The sequence below is a fragment of the Peromyscus maniculatus genome, chromosome 14 (genome assembly GCF_049852395.1).
Source record: "Peromyscus maniculatus bairdii isolate BWxNUB_F1_BW_parent chromosome 14, HU_Pman_BW_mat_3.1, whole genome shotgun sequence".
In the NCBI taxonomy this organism is placed as follows: Eukaryota; Metazoa; Chordata; class Mammalia; order Rodentia; family Cricetidae; genus Peromyscus; species Peromyscus maniculatus.
The window spans coordinates 25649268-25665089 of record NC_134865.1 but is presented as its reverse complement, the minus strand read 5'-3'; the positions used below and the strand labels follow the sequence as shown (position 1 = coordinate 25665089).

Genomic DNA, 15822 nt, shown 5'->3' with positions numbered 1-15822 from the left:
ACCATCATCTGAAGAGGTAAGTGCAGAAGGGCAATGTGTCTGAAATACCTTTTGCTGCTGATCAAATATATGGTCCTTCAAAACAGGCTGTTTCATGAAGAAACAATCTGCCACCCTATAAATTCTGAATATAGTTAACACAGAAATAAAACTGTCTGGATTAACTGCTGGAATAAAAGAAAACTTATTTCCTCTTGTCCCTGTTTTGTCAACTACTAGCCATCCTTTAAAGTGCAGCATGGCCATGAGCTTGCTGATGCGCAGTTTTCTTTTTCTTTTTCTTCCTTTCTTTCTTTTGGTCTTTTTTGGTTTTTCGAGTCAGGGTTTCTCTGTGTAGCTTTGGAGCCTGTCCTGGAATTTACTTTGTAGCCCAGGCTGGCGATGAACTCACAGAGATCTGCCTGCCTCTGCCTGGGATTAAAGGCATGTGCCACCACCACCTGGAGCGCAGTTTTCTTTTGAAGTCTGATGCCTACCAGAAAGGTTGATTAAGGGGGTGAAAGTGTCCACGTTGTGGGTGTACATACATGGATAGCTCAGTACCTGACACATGGACAGTGCTGAGGAATCACCCGTGGAATCAATGAGAGAGAAGATGTGCATGTGTGGGCTTCATACAGATGTGGGACAACACATCAAGAAGCAGAAGATTAGGAAGTAATTCAATGGGTCAGGGCCTTTGGACTTAGTGTTCAAGAAAAATTCTAAGATAGATTTCAGTGCATGCTTGCCTTAAGAATAAATCGTTTTATTTCATAAATAATTTATATCACTTACTGAAAAAGAAACTAGCATTGCAATGCACTGTCTTTGTGGTTTCAACACAGAAGTTGTCAACACCCTGACAGTTGTCTGTAGTTCATAGGACATCATCTGAAAATCTATAATCCAAAATGACCTCCAAATATAAAACTTTCTGGGAACAGACATTACATATGAAATATTTCCATCTTGATTTTGTGATGGACTGTAGTGAAAACTGGTGCAAGCTCACTTTTGCTTAGGAACTGTAAGGGAAAAGACTCACCCAGCCTATTCATATGTGATAAACTTTGCTTCATGTACAGAGTTATTAGGACTATTATAGAGATTTAGCTTCAGGCTGTGTGCATAAACTGTATAAGAAGCATACATGAATTTTGTGTTCAGACTTGAGTCTCCTCTCAAAAGATATCTCATTATGTTGTGCAAATACTTAAAAGTACAAGACTGAAGCCTAAAATACCAGGTATCCAAATAGGTTGGCAGCAGTCACTATAAAAGGTGAAGTTATAAACACAAGGTGGGAGCCATTGGAAAATGTTCATATTTTACTAAGAGTAATTAAGTAAGTAAAATGACAAAACCAGACTTGGGACTTTGAATTAATATGAGATAAGATACTCATTACCTAAATGAATGCTCTATTTGGGGCTGATTGTGTTTCTTTATAATGAAAATCTCTCCTCAGGAGCCTAAGATTCAAGCATACATGTGATATCATGGGTATAATGTCCCATCATTATCTCTGTGTGAAATAAATACAGAAGGATATCCAACTCACATGAACTTGATACTTCACCTTCAGGGATCCCTATCATGATACCATGTCACATTTCTGCAGGTAACCCTGGCCCCCACTCCTGTCATCAATCTGGGTGGGTTGCTAGGTAGTGTGAAGAACCAGAAAACTAAATGGATGGATTTAATTTTGAAGAGACTGATCCTTAATGAATGAGATGGTGGCATATAAAGGCAAGGATTGGGATTGGGAATGCTGTCATAGTGCTGTGGATATTGCTCTGTATAAATAAAATGCTGATTGGCCAGTAGCCAGGCAGAAATGCTGATTGGCCAGTAGCCAGGCAGGAAGTATAGGCAGGACAAGCAGAGAAGAGAATTCTGGGAACAGGAAGGCTGAGGCAGAGAGATGCTTCCAGCCACCACTATGAGAAGATGTTAAGATAATGGTAAGCCACGAGCCACATGGCAACTTATAGATTAATAGAAATTGGTTGATTTAAGATATAAGAACAGATTTCTCCAACTTCTTTATGTGGGCATTTAGTGCTATAGTGTCCCATAAGTTTGGGTATGTGGTGTCTTCATTTTCGTTGATCTCTAGGAAGTCTTCAATTTCTTTCTTTATTTCTTCCTTAACCCATTGGTGATTCAGTTGAGCATTATTCAGTTTCCATGAGATTGTAGGTTTTCTGTAGTTTTTGTTGTTGTTGAAATCTAACTTTAAACCATGGTGGTCTGATAGAACACAGGAGGTTATTCCAATTGTTTTGTATCTGTTGAGATTTGCTTTGTGGCCAAGTATGTGGTCGATTTTAGAGAAAGTTCAATGGGGTGCTGAGAAGAAGGTATATTCTTTTTTGTTAGGATGGAATGTTCTGTAGATATCTATTAGGTCCAATTGGGTCATGACATCAGTTAAGTCCTTTATTTCTCTGTTAAGTTTCGATTTGGGAGATCTGTCCAGTGGTGAAAGTGGGGTGTTGAGATCTCCCACTACTAATGTGTGGGGTTTTATATGTGGTTTAAGCTTTAGTAATGTTTCTTTTACATATGTGGGTACTCTTGTGTTTGGGGCATAAATGTTCAGAATTGAAACTTCATCTTGGTGGATCTTTCCTGTGATGAGTATGTAATGTCCTTCTTGATCTCTTTTGACTGATTTTAGTTTGAAGTCTATTTTGTTGGATATCAGGATGGCTACACCCGCTTGTTTCTTAAGACCATTTGATTGGAAAGTCTTTTCCCATCCTTTTATTCTTAGGTAGTGTCTGTCTTTGAATTTGAGATATGTTTCTTATATGCAGCAGAAAGATGGGTCCTGCTTTCGTATCCATTCTGTAAGCCTATGTCTTTTTATAGGTGAATTAAGTCTGTTGATATTAAGGGATATTAACGACCAGGAATCAATCTTCCCCAAGATCCAGCTATACCACTCTTGGGCATATACCCAAGAAATGCTCAATCATACCACCAGAGCACTTGCTCAGCTATGTTCATATCAGCATTGTTTGTAATAGCCAAAACCTGGAAACAACCTAGATGCCCTTCAACTGAAGAATGGTTAAATAAATTGTGGCACATATACACAATGGAATACTACTCAGCAGAGAAAAACAATGACATCATGAGGTTTGCAGGCAAATGGATGGATCTAGAAAAAAATCATCCTTAGTGAGGTAACCCAGACTCAAAAAGACAAATATGGTATGTACTCACTCATAGGAGGATGCTAGATGTGGAACAAGGATGACTAGACTGCTACTCACATCACCAGTGAGGCTACCTGGAAAACAGGACCCCAAGAAAGACACAGAGAAATGGATGAGATCTACATGAACAGCCTGGACATGAGTGGGAGCAATGAAGGGCGAGGGGCGAGGGAAAGAGAGAGGGAGATCCTAGCTAGATCAAGAAAAGAGGGGAGAACAAGGAATAGGAGACCATGGTAAATGAAGACCACATGAGAAAAGGAAGAAACAAAGAGCTAAAGAGGCCCACAGAAATCCACAAAGATACCCCCACAAAAGACTGCTGGCAATGGTCGAGAGACAGCCCAAACTGACCTACTCTGGTGATGGGATGGCCAACACCCTAATAGTTGTGCCATAAACCCCATCCAAGGACTGAGGAATCTGGATGCAGACATCCACGGCTAGGCCCCTGGTGGAGTGCTGGGAGTCTAATTAGTGAGAAAGAGGAGGGTTTATATGAGCGAGAATTGTTGAATCCAAGGTTGGATAAAGCACAGGGACAAATAACCAAATGAATGGAAACACATGAACTATGAACCAAAGGCTGAGGGCCCCCCAACTGGATCAGGCCCTCTGAATAGGTGAGACAGTCGATTGGCTTGATCTGTTTGGGAGGCATCTAGGCAGTGGTGCCAGGTCCTGTGCTCATTGCATGAGTTAGCTGTTTGAACCCTGGGACTTATGCAGGGACGCTTGCCTCAATCTGGGAGGAGGGGACTGGACCTGCCTGGACTGAGTCTATCAGGTCGATCCCAGTCCTCGGGGGAGACCTTGATCTGGAGGAGGTGGGAATGGGGTGTGGGCTGGGGGGAAGGGGAGGAGGGCAGGAAGGGAGAGAACAAGGGAATCTGTGGCTATTATGTAGAACTGAATAGTATTGTAAGATAAAATAAAAAAAATTAAAAAAAAATATAAGAACAGTTAGCAAGAAGCTTGCCACAGCCATACAGTTTATAAATGAAAAAAAATAAACAAAAAAGAGGTTTCTGGGCTACATGCTACTTTGATAGAAGCATAGAACCACTGTTTCTAAGAGTTGATAGCTCCCAGAGCTGGCAGTAAACGTACCACACCACGTTGGGAAGCTGAGGTGAGCGGAGCCACCAGCCAAAGCTGCTATTTTAGCCGGAGTAATGCTGCAGTTTAAAACAACAGATTCACAATAAGACAGATTCAGATGAACCAAGACTTTAAATGCTTTACATTGTGTGTAAAAATGTATGTAGGCTTGGAATAGAGAGAAAAAGGAATATATACAGTTATATAAAGAAATAGTTTTTTAAAAATGAAGTCTTTAAAGAGATAGTAAAGGTAGTATAAAAAATAAGCCACATAAAGATGGATATTACACAGAGAATCTGTATTGTGTTGTCTTTGGGATTTTTAACTGCAGAAAAACATTTGATTGTAAAAGCTGTTGAGTTAAGCCAATATGTATATTTTAAAGGTACCTTGACTTCAAACTTTGGATATAAGGATAAGTTGCTTTGAAAAGGAGGCTTTGCTTTTGTTTCCACAGAAAGCAAGAGGCTATGGATTTGTTCCAGATTAAGATACATCAGGTTTGACCAGCTAAGACCCCCTGAAAGGTCTCTGATGACACCATGGCCCAGATGATCCAACATTCAGGACAGTTTCAAGGCAACTGGCTCAGATGATACACCCTCATAGACTATTCCATAATCGTAAAATTTTCTTTGTGTCCCCATAAGATACAGTGCCCCCATCCAGCAGGAAGTAGTAAGAGAAGCTATGCTCAAATTCCCAAATATACCAAGCTGGCTTTGGAGATAGAACTGGTTCACTCCTTCTCTAAACCCAAACATATTGCTTAAAAAAAAAAAAAAAAAAAAAAGGTTGAGAGATTCTTTTGTCCCATATCAGAAGAACCCTTTGGTGTGGGACAGAGAAAACCAATATTTTTATTTAAATCAGGTTGATTATAAATGTGATCTCTTTCTAAAGAAGAAAAAGGGATATAATATAGATATGATAGGATGAAAGGGTAGATTATTGAATCTACTTTTAAAGAGCAACTTGTTTAAAATGTTTTTTATATTGCTATGGATTTTAGTTTATTGATACAAGTTTAAACTTAATTTTGTTATACTGTATATATATATTTCTATTCTCATTTGAGGTATTATGTTTATGTAACTCATTTAGATTGTAAGGGATAATTAAGAAATACAGATTAATAATTAGCCTTCTATGATAGTCAAACTTATAGTCACGTTGTTTTCTAGGTATACATAGATATATTTCAAATAGATAAGTAATCTTCAAACACTTCAAAGACCTACAGATTGTGGCATTTAAAATGTTTTAAAAATTTAGACTTTCTGGACAATGAGACATGTCTGCTTCTGGCAGCACCAATTTACTTCAGAGAGGAGGATGGGCATCAAAGACACTCTATATGGAGTTTATCTTCTTGGCAAAAATAGCCATTTGGGCAAGAAATGGTTCTTGCCTGAACTGCTTGATCAACTGGACATGCAGGCCCCATAGGAAGGTGACCACTGAACTCTGCTTGGCTAAATGGTCCTTCAGGTTCCTGCTTTGCACAGAGAAGTGACTGAGAGACTCTAGGCCTGTGGGCTGAAGACAGATGCCCCAACTTTACAAAGGAACACTAGGTAACAGTCCAGGCTGCCAGCTGTCTCTGTATACTCTCGCAAGACTCCCGAAAGTTGCTTGCATCCTTCTCCCATTTCTCAGGTAATATTTTATCCTTCTGAGGTCTTTGATGTAGCTGAAGACTAGACAGCTATTATTTTCTTTAGTTATAATAAAAGATAAGTTAGATATGAAACATTATATTCACAAATATAGGATAGATAGGATATCTTCTTTAATTTTGCCAAATACAAATAGACTAGATATTAGAAATAGACTAGATGTTAGAAATAGACTAGATATTAGAAATAGACTAGATATTGTAACTGTAATTCTTGCTTGATAATTGTTTTATCTGTGATTTTACTACGTGAAAGTTAAAACCTTCTTTTTGGAAAAAAAAAAAAGAAAAGGGGAACTGCTGTGGATATTGCTCTGTATAAATAAAATACTGATTGGCCAGTAGCCAGGCAGGAAGTATAGGTGGGACAAGCAGAGAAGAGAATTCTGGGAACAGAAAGGCTGAGGCAGAGAGATGCTGCCAGCCGCCGCCATGAGAAGATAAGATTCCGGTAAGCCATGAGCCACGTGGCCACTTATAGATTAATAAAAATTGGTTGATTTAAGATATAAGAACAGCTAGCAAGAAGCTAATCATGGCCATATAGTTTATAAGTAATATAAGTCTCTGTGTGTTTACTTGGTTGGGTCTGAACAGCTGCAGGACTGGTGGGTGAGAGAGATTTGTCCTGACCATGGGCTGGGCAGGACCAGGAAAACTCTAGCTACAAATGGCACCCAATGGGTTGGCAAGAGTTTCCACCTAAAACCTGAGAAACAAGACTCTAAAACAGAGCTAAAAACAGCTTCCTAGTTAGCTCTCTCAAGTTAGCAGCAGCCTGCGGGTTTGAGCTACTATGGCAGGCTTCTTGTTACCTAGTTCTTCTATTTTACTGATTCTTCAACTAGAGATAAGAAGACAGCCACAAAAGTACCAGCCACAAAAGACACGAGGAGATGCCAGGATGTCTCCTTTACATCTCTCAGAGAATGCTGCTTTGCTTCCATTTTTTGAAGGCCTTTAAGTAGCCAAGTAGACTTTATTCATATCTTTAGCAGACCATGAACTAGCATGAGGAGGCCTAAATGTCTGCTTTCCTTTGGAGCTAAGGAAATATCATTTCGGAGGAGAGGATTTTGAACATGTCAAAGAAACAATTTCATTTCTTTATAACTTACCTTCCCCATGAGGAAAAGAAGAGTACAATCACACATGGCTTGCACAGCTTGTAGGGGTAGGATGCCATGGGGTTGTTGATATTTAAGTGATAACCTTACACTGGATTGGTATTAAAGAAAGTGTTAGTTATGGGGTAGACAAACTCTCTTTGGCATTTATAAGGTCATTTAAAACCATTGGGCCTCAGTTTTCCCAAGGACAGTACCGAGTAGACTCAGAGTCTCTGAGAAGCAATGTATGCATAGTCACAACTGAACCATCTTTCCTGTGCCTTCAGTTGTCTAATCTACTGAAATTCTGATATGCCCCCCTGATAAGTTATGACCTTCTGTATGCTGTTGCTCTGACTGGTTGATAAATGAAATGCTGATTGGCCAGTAGCCAGGCAGGAAGTATAGGTGGGATAAGCAGACAAGGAAAATTCTGAGAAGAGAAGGGCTGAGTCAGGAGTCGCCCGCCAGACACAGGGGAAGCAAGATGTGAAGGCAGAACTGAGAAAAGGTACCAAGCCACATGGCTAAACCTAGATAAGAATTATGGGTTAATTATTAAGTGCAAGAGCTAGTCAGTAATAAGACTGAGCCAATGGCCAAGCTGTTATAAATAATATTAAGCCTCTGTGTGTTCATTTGGGTCTGAGCAGCAACAGGATTGAGGGGCAGGGTGGGACCAGGAAAACTTCACCTACACCACCCTCCAAAATAACAAATAATACAAAGTGAGATGATTTTAAAGGTCCTTGATGAATTTATAGCTCTCAGGACAAAAAGTAGATAATTATTTTAATTATATATCCAAGAAGTGACAAGGGCAACATTTCAAACTATCCGCAATCTCTAGTCCATCCCTCCTATCCAGGCCCCTTTGGAAAACCAAGAATGTTCTGGCTAAAAAGTTTTCAACAATTCCTGCAGAACACCAAGGAGCACCAGTCACACTGAAGCCATGTAGCATTTTCTCAGTAAGATGCTGTTAGGGCAGTGAGAGCCATTGCTGGACTCTTATCTCCACTCCTGACAAGCGACATGACCTTTCTCTTGCTAGTTAATAACCCTGATTCTGTTTCCTTCTCTGTAGAGATAATAAATTGTATTTCCAAAGGCTGCATTCTTGCCAAGTAAGATAACATATGTAGAGAGATTGCTGGAGGGCAGCATACCAACAACAATAATAATTTTCTAAAAAAAAATCACAAAACTGCAATATTTCAAAGCAAAATGAACATTTACATCTACAACTTGTGACTTGAATATAAAGTGATAAGAAAAGATTTTGTGAAATTAGGCAAAGTTTAATCTGCTGAAGATTCATAAAAGTAAAAGGGTCAAACTAGAGTCATCCAAGAAACACCATTTTTAAGTTTCAGAATTATGTAACTGGAAGAAAGGAAGACTAATAAGAGTACTAATTCATTAGGCTGTGTTGGCACAACTGTTATCAAAGATATACAACTGTTTGAGTAAGACAGATTGCATTCATTAGGGACATATATGCTGCCAGCAAATTACAGCATGCTCAATACAAACTTTCTGGTTCTCCTAAGGAGCAGCCAATATTTAACCGAGTAAATTATTTAGTTCCTTAGTCAAGAAGTAATTAGACAATAAACTAAGCCTTAGGAATTATGGATTCTCAGAATGATAGAACTGAAATCCTCTAGTCTATTAACAGGTGTTATTCCTGGGAAAACAAATAAAAGAAAAACTAAAGAAATAAAAGAAATACCTAGAATCACAGAAGGCAAAATTGGTTCTGGTGTTAGCTCCCATTAGCTTATTCTTTTTCTGACTATAGGAAAGCAATCTAGTTTTACCCAATATACATATCAACTACTTAGCATTAGAAATATGGGTTTCCATCTCAGTGCTGTGTCTTTGGGGTTCACAAGGTAATATAAGGTAATAGAAGATAGGGCCAATGACCAATAGACACAGATGGGTATGACTGGTGAGGCATGTGAGTATATTCAAGGTGAATGAAGAACATATGAAAGACGCAGAGTCTCCCGTGACATTGGGTCTCCTTCTGGACTCTCCATTTTCAGTGTGGGATACAGAGAAGTGCAATACTCAGGGAGAATCTGCTCAAAGAACCACGGGAGAACTAGCTATGCAAGCCAATGGGCACACCAACTTCAATAAAAAAAAAAAAATGTTTTACAGTAGGAACCAATCCGATGTTAGGCCAGCAGAGAAAACCCCATCTGATAAGAATGAGTAAAAGCTTGGTTTCCTGGACAACCTTCTACTCACAAACCCACAAGTGGTCCTAAGACAATATACTTTGTCCATTTACCAAATTGGTTAAGGGTGGGCTTTCAAAGCAGGATTAATTTGAAGATTCCAAGTGGCAAAGGCATAGCAGGGGACAATACTCCATTGTATTTTCCAACCAGGCCAGTGTCTGATACTTCCTTTCTACACCTATCCTTCGGCTTCAAGCAGTGTGGTGACCACTTTAAAGGAAATATATGCCACTCATCACCCGGCATATTTTAAAACTAATCAGGGGAGCTACAGTATAGGACTACCTTGATGCATGAGAAAGACCTCCTAAGATGTAAATTACCACAGGGTAAATAATGAAGCAGACAGTGTATTCTCAATACAACATCTCATAAAGGAATAACAAAGTATGAGTATATCGATGGTTACCATAGAGCAATGTGTTCTACTTCATAGTCATATGAAAGATAAATAGAGTCCAAGAAGAGTATGCAGCATCTCTAATGGGATCTCAGTATTTGATGATGGCAAAGTTGGGACACTTAAAAAATATTTTTTTTAGATCAGTTATAAAATATCTTCCCAACTCAGAGTGATTGAAAGGTTTTCATTTTCAGCAGCTTGGGTTTCCTAAAAGGCCTTGTTGCCACTGGAAAGGCAGATGTGCACAACCTTAAATGTTTCAGGGGTGATGCTTGCCCCTTAAGCCTGGCTTACAATACTAATTCACCTCTGTATGCTGTACCTGAATGAACAAGAAAGGCTTTTGATAGAAAGTCTGAATATGAAATGCCCTTCATAGGCTTATGTGTTTGGGAAATGGGGTTACATTTAGGGGATGTACAAGTTTGAAGGCTACAGGGCATCTCCACTTCCTAAAAAGTTACACTTCAGCACCCTCTGCCACAGACCCAGCTGGTCACCATGACTGCGAATGCATTTCCCACCGCGAATGGACGGAATTCCTCTGAACTGTGAGCCAAAATAGATCCTGCCTCCCTTCAGCTGTTTCTGTCAGGCATCCTATCACAGTGATTCTGTAAAAAGTAACACAGGAAAGGACAGCGAGGGCAGCATCAGGAGGAATGTGAAAACATCTTGGAAGAAAAATAGGAGGAAGGAGCCCAGAAGAGGGTTCGGCAATAGAATTACAGCAAAGGCAGCAAAGAGATCAAAGTAAAAAGCTTTTCTAATAAAGAGACGCACTTGTTCTCACAGTACAAGCTGTTTTATTTAATCTGACCATTTTTTTTTCTAACAAGACCAGCTCTCATGGCAGAGTGAAGGCATGCCTTTGTCTCTAGTTTTGGCATACAACAGACGCCATAATGTCAATAATTCTGAGCATTTTGATTCTTTTGTTTGTTTTGAATTATGTTGCTCAACACCCAACTTCTTATATAAAATGAGTGTCAGGAAATAGGATGGCTAAAATAGTCTAAGTGCCCACTTACCTCCCATAATTTTAGATTGGCAGTTAATAAACTCTGGCTTCCTGTCTGTGAGGTACCTCTGGCAGGTATGGTGGAGGATCTGGAAGAAGGTGCACTTTTCTGAGGCCGTGCTAGCAACCCACTGGTCAAAGGCATTTTCAAACAACAAATCAAACTCTGCAGAATCCTGGAAAAGACAGTGAAGTAACTGCTGATCGCAATCTACACCAACTTCTGCTTTGAGCTCTGGCCTGTCAAAAGAGGCACAAAGGCTAAAACACAAACTTTAAAAAATTAGGACCATAAATTTCATCTTTACCATGACCCAAATTCATGGAGAGTTTGTCAGACAAATAAGCAAATGTGTTCCATATTTAGAGATGTCCCTAGGAAGCTAGTACTGCAGTGCTCAAGATTCACATCAGAACGCTGACTGGGGAGTATCTGCCCAATTGCTAGAGAAAAGCATTCCTTTAAGTTTTCCACATTGGTATTTGCTAATTTCTTTATGCACAGGTTGGAAAGGAATTCCCCTTGTTCCTCCAGTACTCCATTGATGTTTGGCTGTGCACAAAAAGGGAATGGATCCTCTGAATACATGCTTACACGTCAACACATTTCTGTTGGAATCCTACTTCCATATTTTAAAACACCATTAATTTATTGGCATTAGGAGGCCAATGAAATTTTGACAAGCCTGGGGTTTTCATATAGGCAGCTAGTGACATGATCCTTTGAGCTCTGCCCTGTATTGATAAACATTGCTGGGGACAGCAGTTTTCCATGTGCCATCTCGTGGGTTTCCCTACCAAACACAGAAGATTTATAATTTCCCCTAAGACAGGAGCAGAGACTGGGAAGTTTTGATCACACAACTGAAATAGAGAAATAGCCTTGTAAGAATGACTCCAACTACCATCACCACCACTGTGCTCAAGCAGTCATCGTGTGAAGAGAATTCCTTTGCTCAGCATTGGAAAATTCACTCACCCGATTAGGATCGATACCATTAACCTGGCGGAGCTGCTCAAGCATCCACTGGGATCTTCGAACAAATGATGTGGAGCCCTCAAACTGTTTGACCTTCGTGATAGATGCCTGTGTGGGTTTCTTGTTTGTCACTGTAAAACAAACAAAAAACAAAAAAGACCACTCAGATTAATGGGCAGTCAAATTGGCTGATTTCCTCATTCAGTGTTATTTTTATAATGACAGCAAATGTGCATATGCATGGAGAAAAGATGGGGCCTCTCTTTAGTGAGAAGTGAATGCAAGAGAAAAAGAAGTTATACCCCCCCATCAAAGTAGTTTATTATGCAATTGCTGCTTCATTTATGTCTTCATCCAGTTGAACGGAAAATATCTTAACTGAATTACTCCAAGTAATTTAATGGAGGCTGCAAGTGCACCATTTCAGCTCTCAGGGAACCAAGTATGCAGGGCAGGCAGACATCAGGTAGGGCTCATTAGGAAGGCTGAATTTTAAGTGAGGGAAAGGTTACCAATTCCTTGGGGTAGTTACCAGGCTTATTTCCAGTTTCATAGTTCATTGTAAATACTGAAGCTTCAGTGATAGACTTGACTTTATAGCATGACCCAGTTTGTATCTAGTTTACATCTGATTAAGACTATCTGGCTAGCATTCTGGGCACAGCTCCAACACGAATTCCTTTAGTCCCTAAACTTAAGGACTAGGACTCTCCTTGCACCTTAAGTAGGTTTTAATCTTTTGTGTTGCACGCAGGTGGGCAGCATCACCTCTCAGGCAAAGTTAAGCACAGGTACTGGTAAATAGGCATCTCAAACATTTCTGAATTTGCCTACTTTGTTAATTTAAGGCTCAAGGAGGGTGGAGGAGGTGATTACAGATCTTAACAAGCTTTCCAATGAGCCACTGAATCATGTCTTCAGAAGTCAGTGAGAGTCAATAGCCAAATCATGAAGGAGCTACGGAAAGCGTCGGACACCACTGGCTGCAATGCATTTGATCCCAGTCACTGCCTTTAGGAAGATGTGCACTTGGGGAATATTTTATCCTTGTTTCTAATAACTATGCAGATACTTAGCAAGTGGCAAAAGAGTTTCTGGAGATGAGGGGAAGAAAGCACTTGCTCTAATAGTTGCTGAGAAGTCTGGACAGGGCTGCAGAGATGGCTCAGCAGATAAGAGCACTTGCTGTTCTTGCAGAGGACATGAGTTTGGTTCCTAATACCCATGTTGGGAGTCTCGCAATTACTTGTAACTTCAGCTCCATGTACATATGCACACACATAAATATATCTTTAAATAAAGTCTCTATGGTTCATGTATCCGTACAGCTCACTATGGAGAATGAATTAGGAGAGCCCAAAAAAGATGCGAACGGGGTGACTCCGCCTTTAGCTGTGGTGAGTCTCCAGGTCCAGCATGGAGTCTGTCTTTATGGCCTCAGTACAATCTCCCTTTGCTCCTAACCTGAATTTAGCAAATGTTTTTCAACATCAAACAATGCTTTGGCTTGTTGCTTATTAGTCAGTTATATTTGGATAAAATATTCTGAACATTTCACACCAGTTCCCTTTACTTCTGTAGTTATAAGGTTATCATTCCTTCACTACCCCAATTACAGGATCACAAATGGCCTCTCTTAACAGCCTCTAGGCCAGTAGTTCTAAACCTTTGGGTCATGACCCCTTTGGGAGGTCAAACAACCCTTTCATAGGAGTTGACTACGACCATTGGAAAACAGAAATATTTACATTACGATTCATAACAGTAGCAAACTTACAGTTATGAAGTAGCAATGAAAATTTTATGGTTAGGGGGTCAACACAACATAAGGAACTTGTTTAAAGGATCACAGCTCAAGGAAGGTTGAGAACCACTGCTCTAGACTATTGCCACCATCGACCATTTCTACACACACACACACACACACACACACACACACACACACACACACACACACACACACACAGAGCCAGCCAGCCAGCCAGCCAGCCAGCCAGAGGCATACATGCATGCATATGCACACATGCACAAACACACATGTTCATGTGTTAAGTTTCATACCTGGGACAAATAGCTGTGGTGCCTAATTGACATCCAAGTGGACCTGATGCCAGGTTCTCAGCATCCCTCAGTCCCTACCTGTTACAGGTATGGTTGGCATGCCCTGAACTCCGCAGTCCAGGGGCTGGGCTGCCCTTCCCCCAGAGGCTCTTCACTATATAATCCAGACACTTTTGCTACTTGTCCTTTTGTACCTTTGGCCTCCTGGCTGCTGCATGTGGTTCCCCCTCTCCCCTCCCTTCCCTTCCCCCTCTCACCACATGGCCCAGCTCAGCTTAGTCACGTCCACTCCAGAATCTCCCACATGCCCCTGCCTCTCCCTTTTATCTACAGTCAACTTTCTCCTCTACCATACCTAGGGGCAGTCATGTCCTTTCCTTTTCCTTTATTACTTTTCTTCATTCAACACACACCTCCAGTGACAAGAAAGAGACTTGAATGGGCTTCTCGGATAGTTGTGCTCTGTGCTTACACGTTTTTTATTAAAAGAAAGAATATACCTAGAATATATACAGGCCCTAATATGTGCTGAACATATTAAAGACTTTCAATAACAGGAATCGTGTATTAGAAATGTACATTAGACATACCCCTGAACACACAGAGGATTTCCTCCCCTGTTTAAGTAAATCATATGGCATTTCAGCATCCTGGAAAACTCTAGACTTTCCTTCTGACTTCAGTTAAAGTTGTTCTGAACACCTATTTTTACTCCTGGCCTATTTGTTTTCCAGGAGTTTATAGCATTATAAAAGCTCTCACACAATGGAGGAACACTGTATATTCCCAGCATGTTTAAGACACACATGTCAGGGAGGCGAATTCCACTGAACGTTTGTTTTGTCATTGAAATGATCTAACTGGTCAGCGACCCCACCAACAATGACCAAAGTCCTCACAAAACTCCTCAGCAGAGATCATGCTATAAAGTTAGTTACAGTACCATCCACTCCTGCCTCATTTCCATAATGAGTTTATTGCTCTCACAGTTCTTGTCATCTGGCTAGTTTTCCTGGGCAGGAAGCCCGGTTTGGTTTGATTTTTGTTTATTGTTATTATCTCCAACATTCTAGTTTTGAGTCTGAAGCAGGTGCCTTAAAATTATGTTATTATATACACATTATTATCGAATTAAACAAATTTTTTCTCTTACAAAATCAAAACACTTACATTACTCCAGACTTTCTGAATACAAAACTTGAAGAACATGTGATCTAATTCCCTACTGGTCTGGGAAGTTTGTAGCTGATTAAAAAAAAATAGAGCCTTCAAATTCCACCTATCTACTGAAGACAGTAGTTTACCAGGAAGTTGGTTGAAAGCACCTCTTCAATGCAAATGAATTGCCTGAACAAGAAATACCATAACCCTCAGATCAAGCAAATCAAAATTTCAGCATGGATGGGAGTATGGCCCCACCCCTCACAGCAGACTATTTAGCATTTGATTGCTGCAGGTAGAGGGCTAGGGAAGAGGCACTTTTCTTCAGAGTTGTGACCCCTAATAGGTCACCCATGCATTAGCAGTTGACCTTAAAACCATGTCCATATTGGAAACACTAATTGGTCAGTGATAAGAAAAGAGGACATGAGGTTGTGTGTGTGTGTGTGTGTGTGTGTGTGTGTGTGTGTGTGTGTGTGTGTGATCAAAATACACTGTATACATGTATGATATTCTCAAAGAATATTCAAAAATAAATGTCACAGTGCTGTGTTCCTCACTGCCGACATAAGGTAGATTCCCCAATTAATTAATTTTAATAACTTTAAAGACCAAGAAAATACTGCAGTTTCTGTTGTGCATTCAATAACCATGAAAGACAGAGAGACACGAGCATTTAAAGTAGCAGGTGGGTCCCAGGAGATACTGCAGTATCAATCCTCTGCCTTGGTTCTCAGCACTGAGCATCAGGATCACCCAGCAGCTTCTACAGCAAATACAATGAGCTTTGTGAATGGGAGCCCCTGGGGACATGGTCCTGACATACACACTTTAAATCT

General features: G+C 40.2%; 1 protein-coding gene across 2 annotated transcripts in view; it reads right to left on the bottom strand.

Moving 5' to 3' along the window:
- Positions 1-15822, bottom strand: part of Stxbp6 (syntaxin binding protein 6) — a 250484-nt gene that overhangs the window by 41982 nt on the left and 192680 nt on the right. Inside the window, exons 3-4 of one of the 2 annotated variants that reach the window (XM_042260647.2) lie at positions 11762-11892; positions 10793-10958 (exon numbers count right to left, since the gene is read on the bottom strand). In XM_042260647.2, coding sequence (XP_042116581.1) covers positions 10793-10958; positions 11762-11892 — 297 coding nt within the window. The remainder of the gene's footprint in view (positions 1-10792; positions 10959-11761; positions 11893-15822) is intronic. The other variant, XM_042260649.2, reaches the window with a different exon arrangement.